This window comes from Apis florea, unplaced genomic scaffold (assembly GCF_048593485.1).
Source record: "Apis florea isolate Af1SG1 unplaced genomic scaffold, ASM4859348v1 contig_3496_pilon, whole genome shotgun sequence".
Classification (NCBI taxonomy): domain Eukaryota; kingdom Metazoa; phylum Arthropoda; class Insecta; order Hymenoptera; family Apidae; genus Apis; species Apis florea.
The window spans coordinates 2,965,262-2,981,145 of NW_028256773.1; the positions used below are offsets into that span (position 1 = coordinate 2,965,262).

The following is a 15,884-nucleotide window of genomic DNA, read 5'->3' on the forward strand; positions in this document are numbered from 1 at the left end:
AGAAAACCTCTTCGGCACGTCGAGTCGTTGAAATGCCGCGAGTCGATTACCGTTACGTTGAATTTCATTAAAAAAAAAAAAAAAAAAAAGAAAAAACACGAGCCAACAGTAGTAGAGAAGAGGACACTCTCTATGCATAATGTACACGTAAGATGGAATGGCTCGACGGTGTAAATCGACGTGTGTGTCGAGGTGTGGTTTGGAATGCAGTTAGGTGGAAAACAACGTTAACGAAAGCGCCTCGTATCGCCGATGTAATTATTAGTCGATTTCCATGCGATTCTCCAACACTTGATGCGGAATACTTAATGAGAAATTAATTACGAATTAATTACGCGTAGGAACGATGGGTGGGATGGGGAGAATGCGGGAGGATTTTCGTCTTTTTCTTTTTTTTTCTCTTGCGACGAATTTAATCGGCAGGGTTTCGCATATTTTGCTTTCTCTTTCTTTTTGTGCTAAAAATTTGTACAATTGTTTTTAATTGTATTTACATCATCGTGTTATTAAAATTCGTACGTATCTTATATTTTTGCGAAAAATAGAAAATAGACAGTCTCGAGGATTCTATCTCCCTTTTCGACTCTTGGAACTACGATTTTTCGTAATCTCGTGAATTCGAGCGAACGATAAAAATGATAACCTTTTAAAAATAAAACGATCCAAAAAAAAAAAAATCGACTAAAACGAGGGACATGGAAAATCTGTTGCAGCCGTGGGCGCAGGAAGTCGCGATGGAAGCTCAAGTTCCACCACCAAGCGTTGCCACCGGAGTATCTGGACCACTACGAGGCATCCCTCGCCCAGGAGGCCCTCAACTCGTCGCCGACCCGATTGACGGAGCCGACGATAGCAAGCCCCGCGCCAACCAGCTCCACCTCGACGCCAAGCCCCATAGCCGACGTGCACGGCTGGTTGCAGCGGATCGCGGCTATGCAGCAGGAGCTCTGCCCTCAGATCTCGTCCGGCCAGTGCTCGACGATGGCCAACAACGCGCCGAATCAAGCGTCGTCGGTCTCGAGAAGGTCCGTGATCACGTCCACCTCCTCTCACACGCTCAACACCACCACCACCACCATCCACCATAATCACAATCAACAGCAATCCCCTCCCCAACCGTGCCAGGCGAGGCCGCCCATGAAATACTCGGATCTGCCTTACATGGGCGAGATCACGTTGGACAACAGCAAGCCGAGGCGAGGAAGGAAGCCGAAGAAGGCTGATATCTGCCACTTGATATACAAGAATTACGGAACCATACTGCCCGGAACTCCCGGCCACGAGGAGAGAAGGCTCTCCCCGAGGGGGGAGAAGCTTGGCGACTGCCGCGAGAGGATCTCCCCGCACGCGATTCCGTTCCAAAGGTCGGACGTGCAGAACAGGATCAGCAGCTTGCTGGAGAAACGATTGACGCAGGAGTCGCGGCGCGCGTTCGACGTTGGCTCGGAGAATTCGGCGAGGGAGCAGGACGAGCCTTTGAACCTGTGCATCAGGGATCTGAATCAATTGAAGATCAGGTTGTTGAGGAAGCACGGGAACGTGTACGAGTCCGGGCAGGTTAAGAGCGAGACCTCGAGCGATGGGGAGGAGGTCGAGTGCATAGGATCCACTTTCCCCCCCTCCGAGTCGGGGTATCGTCCATTACTGGATCCGCTCGTCGTTCGCAACAGCGCCACCAACAACGTGAACCACAACAACAATAATAACATAATCGATCCTATGCTCGCCACCAATCCGGGATTCGTGTACTGGCCAAACGCGGGCGTGTTTATCCACCCGATGGCGCTGCAGTCGCAGCTACTCTACTACCAAAAGATGGCGCAGAGCGACAAGTGTTACCCGAGAGCTTTGGACCAAGGGCCGAAAGAGCAGAGGATCGTACCTAAATCGATATACTCGATGATGGAGGCGAAGAGTCCACCGCTGGTCCCAGCGCCGCCACCCGCCACCGTTCAACCGTTGACACCTGCTCAAACAGGTGTCCCGCCGGTCCAACCTCCTGTCTCGCCCAGGCCGAAGAGGAACGCGCCCCTCGCTCAGGCGCAGCCCACCAAGAGGAAACGGTCCGCCATATTCATACCGCCTATGCCCACGGAGAACAACAACAATCCCGCGACAGAGGTGAGCATATGCAAATTCAAGTTCACAGGTGGGGCGAAGCCTAGCCTACAAGAGAAGAAGAGCCTGTCCGTCGATTCTGGGGGCAACTTCAGGTATTACAGCGGCACCGGGGACAAGAGTATGCGTGGATACGAGTTCTTCCCACGTGAGGCTCTTCAACAGTCTGCCGGCCAGTCGGCCTCCTCGACCGGCGCCTTCCTGAACGCTGCAGGGGAAAGGATTCAACCGCCACCCTGTCAGAGGGGCGGTGGCAACGGTCAGGAGGAGGGCCGTCGCAAGAGGAAGACGCGAAAGTCGTTGCAGAGGGAGAAACTGGAGCAAACGTTCAAGGAGAAGGGGTTCCTGATCCAGACGCAGCAGTTGGAATCCGCGGAGGGCGCCACCTATTGCAAGTTCAGGCAGCTTAGAAAGTTCACCAGGTATCTGTTCAGAAGTTGGAAGGACTATCTGCCGGGGAACGTGCGCGAGTTGACCGGGGCGACGGAGAACGAGATCGGCGACGGGGACGCGGAGAGTGATACGAACGTGTTGCCGTCCCCTGTTCCCAATATGGTGGACGTGCCGTCGGCCTTCGTCGACGAGCACCGCGCCCTCCCTCTCACGTGAGACGATCGCCACGAGGCGGTCGGTCGGTTCTTACTTCACGGTTAACTTCAGCCACGGGTCTCGGGAGATCCTCCCAAGATCGGGGAGATCGGTGATGAAGAGTCACGTTGCTTCGATCGAGGAAGCAACGTGAGGTGGGGTACGAGGGATGGATGGCGAGAGGATGGAGGCGAGTCGATGTAAGTTTTTAGGGGGGAGTAAAGATTTTTGATCGGAAAGATTGGGCTCGCGAGACGGACGATCGGGAATTATTTGAATTGAATAGAGAAGTTTCGAGTTTTAAGATTCGATGGGATTTGTTTCGAGTTCAGCCGCGTTACATCATTGGAAATGGGAAGAGAATTGTATTACTCATTGGCATTGTCTCTTTTCCAGAGAGAATTTTGAAACGATGAAATATGTAAAAGATTGTAAAAATTGCGGCTGACAATGAGAATTAGGAAACGATAGATTCAGCTAATAGGTTAAACGTGAAAGACAATCGCTTAACTTTCACTTTGTACTCACGATTAATAATAGGTAACTGTTAATGTCATAACGTTTAAGTATCGAAACTTTATAACACCTAAAAGTGCATAAATGGTACATACATACATTTTTTATTGAGTAAAGAGTGGATTTTTTTTTAAATTTTCAATTCACATTTTCTTTCTTGACATCTGTTCATTTAAAAACTTATTTGTTTTTTTTTTCTTTTTAGTGCATGTGAATGCGTATATACATAAAAAAAATTTCTAAATTTTATTAAGAATCGATGTATTACGAAGCAACTTGTTTGTTGATTTGTTATTAGGAATGGAAATTTTTTTTTTTTTTTTTTTTTTTAGCTAAAGTATATTTCCATGATTTTACTTAAACCAATACAAAGGTTTTTAAATTATCATCTATTAATATTATATTATCTTGTGAGCTTGTATTGACCGTTAACCGAAGGAAAAATTAATTAAAATTCGAAAAAAATTCAATAACGATGTTGACCAATAACGAGTTGCCATGACATCATTATATCTATTATTGTAGAAAATTAATCGACATAATCTGTATGACTTACTGGTCCTTGAATATCAAAAAAAAAAAAAAAAAAAAAAGAATATGAAGAAAAATATCGACAATTATAATTCACAATGAACTAGAAAACATACGATGCTAATTGATGTTTACTTACATAAATAAGTGATATATAAGTCTGTGATATGTAGTAGTTCATCTCATAATTGATAAAAAAACACACATAAAAAAAAAACACCGATCATTCATTTTAATATTCTTAAAAATATCCAATTCAAAAAGTACCTAGTGAAAAAAAAAATATATAAAAAAATATCGATTGAAATTCATTTATCGAGATTTAACGAAACAATTTAATTTTATGTTAGAAACGTGTGTAAACAGCCCCCTATGATCAAACCACGTTTTACATCAAGCCAATCGATTAAATTTCAATCGAAATAAAGTAAAATTTCAATCATTTACGAGTTAAAGTTGCTCGTTAATCTCGATCTAAAGAGAAAAGTTATACAGATCATCAATTTTCATAAATGGAATTTATACCAACAATCTATCAATCTTCCATTTCATTATTACCATCTAATAAAAATATCATCATCGCACGACTTATAAATAAATACGTATTATTTCGTGAATCAAACGAACGAACGTACAACTATTAACATAACCTTATAACAATGCGCGATTGATCGATCGTTTCATTAGAAGAATGAGAGAAAAGAGAGGAACGTATATCGGGTGAGAGAGCGGGAAAGAGAATCGTAAATGCTACCGCGAGCGAGGATACGAGGAACAGATGGCGTTCGTGTATCGTCACGGTTATAATAATAATGTAAATTCGATCGTAGCTCCGTGCCAAAGATGGGAGACTGGAATGTAAATAGCGCTGAAAGGACGTGTTTGTCGTAGTTAACCAAAGAGCGTGGTTTCGCCGATTAGAAGCGGATGCGGGTAAGGTAATCTTCGTGTGTTAAGAAACAAGAGGCGTGACGCGATAAATTCAGCTTTCTAGGCGGTCTGCACGGGACGAGGCGAGACTTTCGTCGGCTTTCGATTTTGCAATGCATTTCGCGCGCACCTAGATGAGAACGGAGAATGAGAACGAAAAAAGAATCGAAAGATTCTTCTTTGAGAGAAAGAGAGAGAGAGAGAGAGAGAGAGAGAGAGAGAGAGGAATAAATAGAAACGGGAAAGTCCCGTGTAATTATACGATTATCATGATTATTTTTTAATCGTAATCTTATTTAATAACGCCTAACGAAATCTAGTCTTATTTATACTCTTTGTTAAATCAAAAGCCGTGTTTTTTCTTTTTTATTATTATTATTATTATTATTATTATTATTATTATTATACGCACAGCGATTTATTTATGTATGTACATAATTTTACACAATTTGTGTCGGCGCGTGGCGTACATCGGAATGCAAGGAATGGAGAGAAATGTGTGGACTGTTGGTGGAAATAAAATTGAAACTGCGACTATTGTGGCTTTGGCTAGGTGATATTCGATGAACTTAAGAAACGTTAGAATTGGGAAACGATCCGTACCTGAGGCTTGTGGCGCTCTCCTTCGATTTTTCGCTTCCGAATCGTCCTTTATTCGAGAATTCCGTAAGTGGTTCACGTTTTAGAGACGCGCACGCGCCGACGAGTCTCCATTGTTGGAGAAATTGCGCTCAAAATGGCGACGATTAACGGTAGAACGGAGGAAATGTGCAACAGGAACCGTCCTATAATCTGTAATCGTTATTATCCTGTGCAGCGACACGTTAAACCATTTTGTACGTATTGCCGATTGTAAAGAGATCAGTTCTTATAGTCTGTAATAATAAAAAGTAATTGTTACTTATATTAACGTTATCGTCCTTGTTGATTTTTTCAGGATATATCGAATCTATGATTACGATTACGATTTTTGCAACAATTCATCCGACTAATAAAATTACTCTTAAAGAATAAGATTCACACGCAATTCAAGCCAGGATCTGAATAAAAAAATAATGGAAAATCGAAACGTTTCGTTTCACACTGACCAAGCATATAATTCTTTGGAACAACTTTTCATTTGTCTTCCGACATGACAACGAGAAGGAAATTAACGTTGTACGTTATGTACTTGTGCAATGACTGTCGAAAAATCTTATTTCTCGCAAACGTCACGTTGACGTATGAAAAACTCGCGCAACAACGTACCAATTACGGATCCATTTATATCGCAAAACGAGACTTTAACACGTTTTACAATGATTATAATACGCGTGCATGACAATTGTCAAAAGTAATCCCCGAAAGAAATTTAATTAAACCTTTCCCGATATGTTTCATTGATGCACTGGCCAAGGATCCATGCACATCACACACGATACACCATCACGCGGCTTGGAAGGCCAGGTAAGTACGTATTCGTGTGCCTACACGCACAAAAGGGGAATAAGGATGCGTGTGCACGCACTGGCTGGTCTCAGCTCGTCGATGCGTACAGCCAGCCATTCATGCATACGCCCATTCATACGTCTCTCTGGCTCACCTTGAATACTTTTTGTCGTCGGTCGATGTGGACGTGGCTGCGCGCTTCGCCACTCAAACCGTGCACCTTACTATGTATTCTCCTCTTTCAGAGAGGGTGCTGTTTCGAAGTTGAGAAATTATGGATGAAGGTTTCGAGAGAAATTTGATATAAAAAAAAAAAAAGATGGAGTAGATGAGAGAAATCAATGGTAAATGGTTTTGAAGTTTTTCTTAATTATTGTCACATAACACGTTATGTTAACACTTAATATTACTTACATTTTTCACATCCTTTGTGAAAAAAAAAAAAAATATTAAAAATCGATTATCTTCATAATCGATTTTTAATATTTTTTTTTTTTTGTGTTATTGCATCGAATCAAAAATTCAAAGTCTTCAAATATTTTTGCAGTTTAATGCATTAGAAACTAACCAACTAACCATCTTTTTCGTACTTTTTTCTTCTTTCAGATTTTATCAGAACAAATGCCATTGTATCCCCGATTTTATAATTGAACGTTTTTTACGATATGATTTAATTCTCATCCTCCTCGCGCGAATTCCACCACGTTTGGTTCAGAAAGGGAGAGGAGAGATAAGAAAATTTGACGCGTTGAGTTGTTGGAAGAGGGAAGGCGTCGTCGTCGGCGTCGTCGTCGAGGTTGGCGCGCACAATGACTGCAGGTTTCCTAATACGGCCTCGTCGCCGAGCTGGATGAAAAAAAGAGGAATTTTGGCCACCATCGGGGGCCTGGGAAGGAACGTCCCGCGTTAGATCCTGCCGGCACAGAAATTTAATAATCGACCGTTGCCCGCTCCTCTTCCTCTTGCTATGTACTTCAGTATGTATCGTTATTCGAACAGTTAATGCCTCTTGTAACTTTGATTACCTGTAAAAATATAATTAAATTGCAGGTTTTTCCATATGGAGTATCAAAGATCATTCGAAGAAGGTGGATTATTAGAAAATGTTACAAAAGATTGTTGATTATTAATTATAAAATTATGTAAAGTTAATCCTTTTGTAACTTTAATTATTTTTTCTTTTTTAGTTGTTTAACAATTTATCATAATGAAAAGTGATGTGACTTTTATCGCCTGTAACTTATTATTGAAGTATTTATGATTTCTTGCAAGAAAAAATATCCTGGAACTAATGTGATCAAGATAGACGCTCTAATCCACAAGTTTCACACAAATTTGTCTAATTCATTCAAAGTTTTCAAAGTTTTATAAATAAGACAACAATCCACCACATCGAATAAACCAATTCACCATTTCCATTCCTCCCTTCATCCTTCCCCTTCTTTCACCCCTTCAATCACCTTCACCTTCCCCAAAACCGGAACCGGACAAATTATCGCCTCGTCCTCGATCCTTTCAACATTCCAAGACAAAGAGACGAGTCCTTCCCTTTGTGGTTCCACGTGTTCTCCTCGCCAACTCCCTTATACGGTAGAAAGATAAGGAGTTTCGTCGCGCGCCCAGTAAATCGGCGATTTAAGGTGCGTCCAAGGCGCGGAGAAGATAGCGAGAATCGCGTGAAGCGTGAAGCGTGAACCGAGCGAGCAGGATCGGATAGAGCGTGGCCGGTTCGAAGGAAGACAGGTATTCGCAGCAGCAATCCACGGACAGGTTCGTTCGTGAAAAACTTCAATTTGTCTCGCGCGCTCCGCGTGCAGGGAGATATCTCTTCGACGGATAATACGCGCGCGCCAGGAAGGGAAATCGAGTGGCGATAACGTTGGATAATTCTTTGCGATTGCTATTCCTCTTTGGGGGAGGAATTGAAATTTGGGACAAGGATTTTAGTGAAGTTGAGTTTGATAAGGAATTTTTTTAAAGATTTTTTTTAACGTAGGTTTAACGTAGTTCAATTTGAGTGCAAAGGAGATTTGTAAAAGAAGTCGGAATTATAAATTGCTTTGAGATTTATGAAAGAGGATTGGGATTGGGAATGTTTTTACAAATTTCAAAAGTTTTGAAATTGAAATTCTTGAAATTCTTTGAAAAAATTATATAAATAAATAATTCTAGAAACGAGGAAATAAATAAATATAAGAAAAAACTTTGGATCATTGTAGTATTTAGGAGAAAAGAAACACTGTATGTTATTAACATATCCAAAAATTAGATCGATGCAAATGTTAGTTGTGATAAAAAAAAAAAATAGCAGACAACGATAAAAAAACAAAAACAAAAATAATTACCGTACAATTCTCAAAGAATTCTCGAAAGAAGATAATCGAGTCACCGTATTCGATTCAATGTCACGACTCAATTCCAAGTAATTTTCCTGATCGCTGTTTAAATTTCGCGCCATAAACCTTCCTTATCGCTCCCCCTCTGTCTCTCCCTCTCAGGAAACGATAATTAAACAGTACCGGTCAATATCCCGAAAGACACTCTCCTTGCCATTTCCCCGCACACAAGGAACACGTTCCTCTTTTACACGATATCGACGCGTTCCTCGCAATTATATCCGTTTGAATGGCGGCCGTGTGCTCGCCATCAGGCGTGGGCGGAGCCAACCGATTTTAAACAACTCGTTGTACGCATTAATTAAAGCCAGGAGTCTGTGTACTCCCTTGACTCCATACAAGGTGGCCGGTCTTAATTTGGCATTGGCGAAATAGTAACGCCGGTACTGCTTAACACCAGCCCATTGTCCTGTCCACCTTAACGCAGCCAGAATTCAACAATTAATTAACTGTATTTCATCGAACGCTTCCATTTATCGCGTGTGTACCAACCACGGTATACATCCATCCAACGTGGAATTATTATCGCGTAAATCGTGGAACGCGTGCTTCCTTTTAAGCGTCTCGGCTCGAAATCGAAATGCTTATTATAAGAGGACTCATGGTTCGGTTCCTATTAAGGGTTGGTAAACGATGGTTTCTAATTTACCGACTCATTTTAACACCGTGATTGCTGTTGCTTCGCCGATTCCCTGTTTACGAGTTTTATCGAGATTTCATGTGAATAGCTATCTTGGTGACAGTGAGATTCTTCGATATCAAGGATATTCCTTTTTGGAAAGGTTGGTAGAGTCATGGAAGAGTCATGTTGCACTTCTGATTTTTTGACTCGTCGATCTATTTTAATCCTTGGGTTTATATTTTAGCATTAATATAACAGCATTTTACTAACAATTTACTTATTAACATTAATATCACATCTTTAGATTCATGAAACCACATCTGATTCAAGTTCACTCCCAACAATCGATCGATCTTAAAACAAAATCATTTTCAATGTTCCGATATTCCTCTTCACCTAACCTCAACTAACGAAAAAAAAAAAAGATCACTTTCATTTCTCGAACGACTCAATTAACCATGAATCCTTCAACAATCCACCAATCGAAATTAACCGAAACGAACTCAAACGAAACATAACCTCTTACATAAGCTCCCTGTTCTCGCTCCACCATCCACGGTGAAGCACGACACCAATCCGATAATTCCATCCGATTAAGATGCACCTTGTCGAGACGTGCTCGCGCAATTCACGTAATTCGCGCAATTAACCCCTTAGAGCCGCATTCCCGCCCGTTCCTCGGCATCCGGCCCTCTCGTTCGTTCATCGAGGTTTCGCTGTGAAAACGGGTTCATTCATGAACCACGATCGTGGTTCGGCAAAAAGCTCCATCTTCCCTCTTTTCCCCTCACAACCTCACCTCTTGTTCGTCGCTTTGCTCGTCTCGTCGAACAGAGAGACAGACAGAGAGAGAGAGAGAGAGAGAGAGAGAGAGAGAGAGAGAGAGAGAAGAGGGTGCACGTAGAAAACTGGTATCGGCACAATGCCATCGGAATACGCTATCCAGCCGCTATTTCAGCTCGAGAAGAGAGGGTAGAGCAAGAAACAGACGCCACCGGAAATCATCATTCTAACCGGGTACGTTTAATCGAAGGGAAAACCGGAATACGCCGCGGGCTGACTGACAACAGGATCAACCTGCTCTGTGGATGTATCGAAGCCAAGATTCCATTCCGGCTCGATTTTTCTACATCGACACGGCGACCGAGTATCCCCACTCCTCCACAACCGACTCTTTTCTTCTACCGCTGATTAATTACACGTATTGTTAGACGAGCGTTCTTCTTCTCGATCGTGTAAACGTGGCGCCATTCTGATCGAGATGGGAATGGGAAACGTCGGTAGGGTGATAACGATTTCTTTTTTCTTTTAATATTTTCTCTCTTTCATTTCAACCATTTGATTTTGAATTAATCAATTTATTTTTATCATTAATGGAACAGTTTAATAATTGTACTTAACACATATAAAGTATAGAGATTTCTATTTATTTTTCAAATAAATATTTTATTAATTTTATTTTATTTATATTTTTTTGTTGTTGCTCTCTTTATAATTGGATAGTTAGATACAATTCTACTAAAAATGTCTATGCTAATCACGTAAGTGTGAAGTGATTATTTGAAACATTATGATACAGGAAACGTTGGTAACACTGGTCTACACCGGTCCTATTTGCGCTGCGAACGTCAGAGCGCACCGCAAAATCCATATCCCTAAGTTTCGAGGATACGACACGAGGATATCGTGGCCGGCACGTACACCAGCTGGTCCAACTTCTTGTCCAACGTCGACAGCTGCAACGAAAACGAAAAATCGGAATTGGAATCAGTGAGAGCAAGAACCCCCGACTTCTGGAGGGGATATGTCCGTGGATCATTCGTGGCTCGAAGAGGAAGAGTGCGAGAGAGAGAGAGAGAGAGAGAGAGAGAGAGAGAAATGCAAGACGATGGAACCGGATACACGAAATGCTTTTGACACGAGACGCTCTGTATATCATCCATTCCCGAATGTTTCTTGCCAAAAAAAGATTTTAACGTTTTAAAGAACGATTTCAAGAAAAAATATTAATTTCAAATTCATTGGTCATCGTTGGTTAAAATCTTCCAAACAAATTTGATGCCTCGTATTTTTCTATCATAATTTTGTTGCTATCTAATCTGGATTAATTAAGATGTCATTTAGGAGTATGTGAGAAAATTTTCATCAAATGATATAATAATTTAGTAGATTTACATTGAATTTGGTTCAATATTTTTTCATACATTGATTTTTGTTATTACATATTTTAAGAAGATTTTTATTAAATATTTTAAATTATCTTACAATTAGTTATAAAATTCGAATTATAAAAATCATGCATAAGATATAATTAATATATATATATATATAATATATATATATTATAATTATATTACAATATATATTATTAATCCAATATATAAGGATTGGATCCTGTTAAGATTCTTAATCAATAAATTAAATAGAGAAGATAATAAGATTAATCGGATATCGGAGTTGTCTCTTGAACGCATAAATTTTGTTAAGCGAGAAAAGGAGAGTGAATGCTGAGAGAAAGACAGAGATAGGTTAAAAATTGTGGAATCAGCGCCATCTCTAGAGTGCCGCAAATGAAACTCATAAAGAGAGGATAGAAAATAAAAAGAGAAGGATAGAGATATAAGAATTGCTTGTTAGTGCCATCTATTGAGTTTCAAAGAAATTTCATAGGAATGATATTTAATATACTAGTCAAGAGATGTCGCAGAACTTCAATTCCTATTCTACTTTACCTTGTCGTCAAAAAAGTATTTTCAACACTCAAAAGATAATGGAAATAGTCTATTTTTATATACCTTAATCTTTATTATTTATTCCCATTTTAAATTAAGTTTAATTTATAGCAATTGAGAAATAGAATATATTGAAATACAATTAGAATTGATTAGTAGTGCCATCTGCCGGGTTTCAGAGAAATTTCTTAGGAATTATATTTACAATACCATCAAATAGATGTCGCCGGACTTCAATTCCTATTCTACTTTAGCTTGTCGTCAAAAAAGTACTTTCAACACTCATAAGATAATGGAAATAGTCTATTTTTATATACTTTAATCATTATTATTTACTCCCATTTTAAATTAAGTTTAATTTATAACAATTGAGAAATAAAATATATTAAAATACATATAGAATTGATTAGTAGTGCCATCTGCCGGGTTACAGAGAAATTTCTTAGGAATTATATTTACTATACCATCAAAGAGATGTCGCAGGAATTCAATTCCTATTCTACTCAATCTTATTGTCAAAGAAATACCTTCAAAATTCAAAAGATGGCGCTGGCAGTCTATTCTTATATCTTTGAACCATTATATTTACTCCCTTTCAATATTAAGTGACGTCAAATTCCAGGAATTTTTCAAATTCTGGGAAGAAATTTAAACTTTTGGCCGAAAATACGATTTTGTAACAGGAGAACATAACTTGACAGGAGGTCGTTCGACAAATTTCTCGCCAGTTCTTGGAAATGACGTCAGATTCTTGGAACTTCTAAAATTCTGAGAAATTGACGTCAAATTCTCGGAATTTTCAGGATTCTTGGAAATGACGTCAAATTCCTGGAATTCGTCAAATTCTGGGAAGAAATTTAAACTTTTGGCCGAAAATACGATTTTGTATCAGGAGAACATAACTTGACAGGAGGTCGTTCGACAAATTTCTCGCCAGTTCTTGGAAATGACGTCAGATTCTTGGAACTTCTAAAATTCTGAGAAATTGACGTCAAATTCTCGGAATTTTCAGGATTCTTGGAAATGACGTCAAATTCCTGGAATTCGTCAAATTCTGGGAAGAAATTTAAACTTTTGGCCGAAAATACGATTTTGTATCAGGAGAACATAACTTGACAGGAGGTCGTTCGACAAATTTTTCGCCAGTTCTTGGAAATGACGTCAGATTCTTGGAACTTCTAAAATTCTGAGAAAATGACGTCAAATTCTCGGAATTTTCAGGATTCTTGGAAGTGACGTCAAATTCCAGGAATTTTTCGAATTCTGGGAAGAAATTTAAACTTTTGGCCGAAAATACGATTTTGTATCAGGAGAACATAACTTGACAGGAGGTCGTTCGACAAATTTCTCGCCAGTTCTTGGAAATGACGTCAGATTCTTGGAACTTCTAAAATTCCGAGAAAATGACGTCAAATTCTCGGAATTTTCAGGATTCTTGGAAATGACGTCAAATTCCTGGAATTCTTCAAATTCTGGGAAGAAATTTAAACTTTTGGCCGAAAATACGATTTTGTATCAGGAGAACATAACTTGACAGAAGGTCGTTCGACAAATTTTTCGCCAGTTCTTGGAAATGACGTCAGATTCTTGGAACTTCTAAAATTCCGAGAAAATGACGTCAAATTCTCGGAATTTTCAGGATTCTTGGAAATGACGTCAAATTCCTGGAATTCTTCAAATTCTGGGAAGAAATTTAAACTTTTGGCCGAAAATACGATTTTGTATCAGGAGAACATAACTTGACAGGAGGTCGTTCGACAAATTTTTCGCCAGTTCTTGGAAATGACGTCAGATTCTTGGAACTTCTAAAATTCTGAGAAAATGACGTCAAATTCTCGGAATTTTCAGGATTCTTGGAAGTGACGTCAAATTCCAGGAATTTTTCGAATTCTGGGAAGAAATTTAAACTTTTGGCCGAAAATACGATTTTGTATCAGGAGAACATAACTTGACAGGAGGTCGTTCGACAAATTTTTCGCCAGTTCTTGGAAATGACGTCAGATTCTTGGAACTTCTAAAATTCTGAGAAAATGACGTCAAATTCTCGGAATTTTCAGGATTCTTGGAAATGACGTCAAATTCCTGGAATTCTTCAAATTCTGGGAAGAAATTTAAACTTTTGGCCGAAAATACGATTTTGTATCAGGAGAACATAACTTGACAGAAGGTCGTTCGACAAATTTTTCGCCAGTTCTTGGAAATGACGTCAGATTCTTGGAACTTCTAAAATTCCGAGAAAATGACGTCAAATTCTCGGAATTTTCAGGATTCTTGGAAATGACGTCAAATTCCTGGAATTCTTCAAATTCTGGGAAGAAATTTAAACTTTTGGCCGAAAATACGATTTTGTATCAGGAGAACATAACTTGACAGGAGGTCGTTCGACAAATTTTTCGCCAGTTCTTGGAAATGACGTCAGATTCTTGGAACTTCTAAAATTCCGAGAAAATGACGTCAAATTCTCGGAATTTTCAGGATTCTTGGAAATGACGTCAAATTCCTGGAATTCTTCAAATTCTGGGAAGAAATTTAAACTTTTGGCCGAAAATACGATTTTGTATCAGGAGAACATAACTTGACAGGAGGTCGTTCGACAAATTTTTCGCCAGTTCTTGGAAATGACGTCAGATTCTTGGAACTTCTAAAATTCTGAGAAAATGACGTCAAATTCTCGGAATTTTCAGGATTCTTGGAAGTGACGTCAAATTCCAGGAATTTTTCGAATTCTGGGAAGAAATTTAAACTTTTGGCCGAAAATACGATTTTGTATCAGGAGAACATAACTTGACAGGAGGTCGTTCGACAAATTTTTCGCCAGTTCTTGGAAATGACGTCAGATTCTTGGAACTTCTAAAATTCTGAGAAAATGACGTCAAATTCTCGGAATTTTCAGGATTCTTGGAAATGACGTCAAATTCCTGGAATTCTTCAAATTCTGGGAAGAAATTTAAACTTTTGGCCGAAAATACGATTTTGTATCAGGAGAACATAACTTGACAGGAGGTCGTTCGACAAATTTTTCGCCAGTTCTTGGAAATGACGTCAGATTCTTGGAACTTCTAAAATTCTGAGAAAATGACGTCAAATTCTCGGAATTTTCAGGATTCTTGGAAGTGACGTCAAATTCCAGGAATTTTTCGAATTCTGGGAAGAAATTTAAACTTTTGGCCGAAAATACGATTTTGTATCAGGAGAACATAACTTGACAGGAGGTCGTTCGACAAATTTTTCGCCAGTTCTTGGAAATGACGTCAGATTCTTGGAACTTCTAAAATTCTGAGAAAATGACGTCAAATTCTCGGAATTTTCAGGATTCTTGGAAATGACGTCAAATTCCTGGAATTCTTCAAATTCTGGGAAGAAATTTAAACTTTTGGCCGAAAATACGATTTTGTATCAGGAGAACATAACTTGACAGAAGGTCGTTCGACAAATTTTTCGCCAGTTCTTGGAAATGACGTCAGATTCTTGGAACTTCTAAAATTCCGAGAAAATGACGTCAAATTCTCGGAATTTTCAGGATTCTTGGAAATGACGTCAAATTCCTGGAATTCTTCAAATTCTGGGAAGAAATTTAAACTTTTGGCCGAAAATACGATTTTGTATCAGGAGAACATAACTTGACAGGAGGTCGTTCGACAAATTTTTCGCCAGTTCTTGGAAATGACGTCAGATTCTTGGAACTTCTAAAATTCTGAGAAAATGACGTCAAATTCTCGGAATTTTCAGGATTCTTGGAAGTGACGTCAAATTCCAGGAATTTTTCGAATTCTGGGAAGAAATTTAAACTTTTGGCCGAAAATACGATTTTGTATCAGGAGAACATAACTTGACAGGAGGTCGTTCGACAAATTTTTCGCCAGTTCTTGGAAATGACGTCAGATTCTTGGAACTTCTAAAATTCTGAGAAAATGACGTCAAATTCTCGGAATTTTCAGGATTCTTGGAAATGACGTCAAATTCCTGGAATTCGTCAAATTCTGGGAAGAAATTTAAACTTTTGGCCGAAAATACGATTTTGTA

At 39.4% G+C, this 15,884-nt stretch overlaps 1 protein-coding gene and 4 long non-coding RNA genes across 6 annotated transcripts in view; 3 read left to right on the forward strand and 2 right to left on the reverse strand.

Moving 5' to 3' along the window:
• LOC100869457 (uncharacterized) overlaps window positions 1–5,587 on the forward strand; it is a 44,582-nt gene extending 38,995 nt beyond the window's left edge. For both annotated transcript variants that reach the window (XM_012494766.3, XM_003690461.4), the window contains exon 4: window positions 714–5,587. In XM_012494766.3, the coding sequence (XP_012350220.1) occupies window positions 714–2,727 (2,014 nt within the window). In that variant the 3' untranslated portion in view covers window positions 2,728–5,587. The remainder of the gene's footprint in view (window positions 1–713) is intronic.
• LOC147656728 (uncharacterized) lies at window positions 5,358–6,364 on the reverse strand. The gene is made up of 2 exons (XR_015293628.1): window positions 6,266–6,364; window positions 5,358–5,558 (listed from the first exon to the last, which is right to left on the reverse strand). It is a non-coding gene; the product is annotated as an uncharacterized LOC147656728 (long non-coding RNA).
• Window positions 5,994–7,263, forward strand: LOC105737046 (uncharacterized). The gene is made up of 4 exons (XR_015293624.1): window positions 5,994–6,129; window positions 6,357–6,455; window positions 6,718–7,088; window positions 7,162–7,263. It is a non-coding gene; the product is annotated as an uncharacterized LOC105737046 (long non-coding RNA).
• LOC147656729 (uncharacterized) lies at window positions 6,460–9,583 on the reverse strand. Its single transcript, XR_015293625.1, has 2 exons — window positions 9,157–9,583; window positions 6,460–7,136 (listed from the first exon to the last, which is right to left on the reverse strand). It is a non-coding gene; the product is annotated as an uncharacterized LOC147656729 (long non-coding RNA).
• Window positions 9,486–11,460, forward strand: LOC100863082 (uncharacterized). Its single transcript, XR_143403.3, has 2 exons — window positions 9,486–10,409; window positions 10,709–11,460. It is a non-coding gene; the product is annotated as an uncharacterized LOC100863082 (long non-coding RNA).
• Window positions 11,461–15,884: the final 4,424 nt, after the last annotated feature.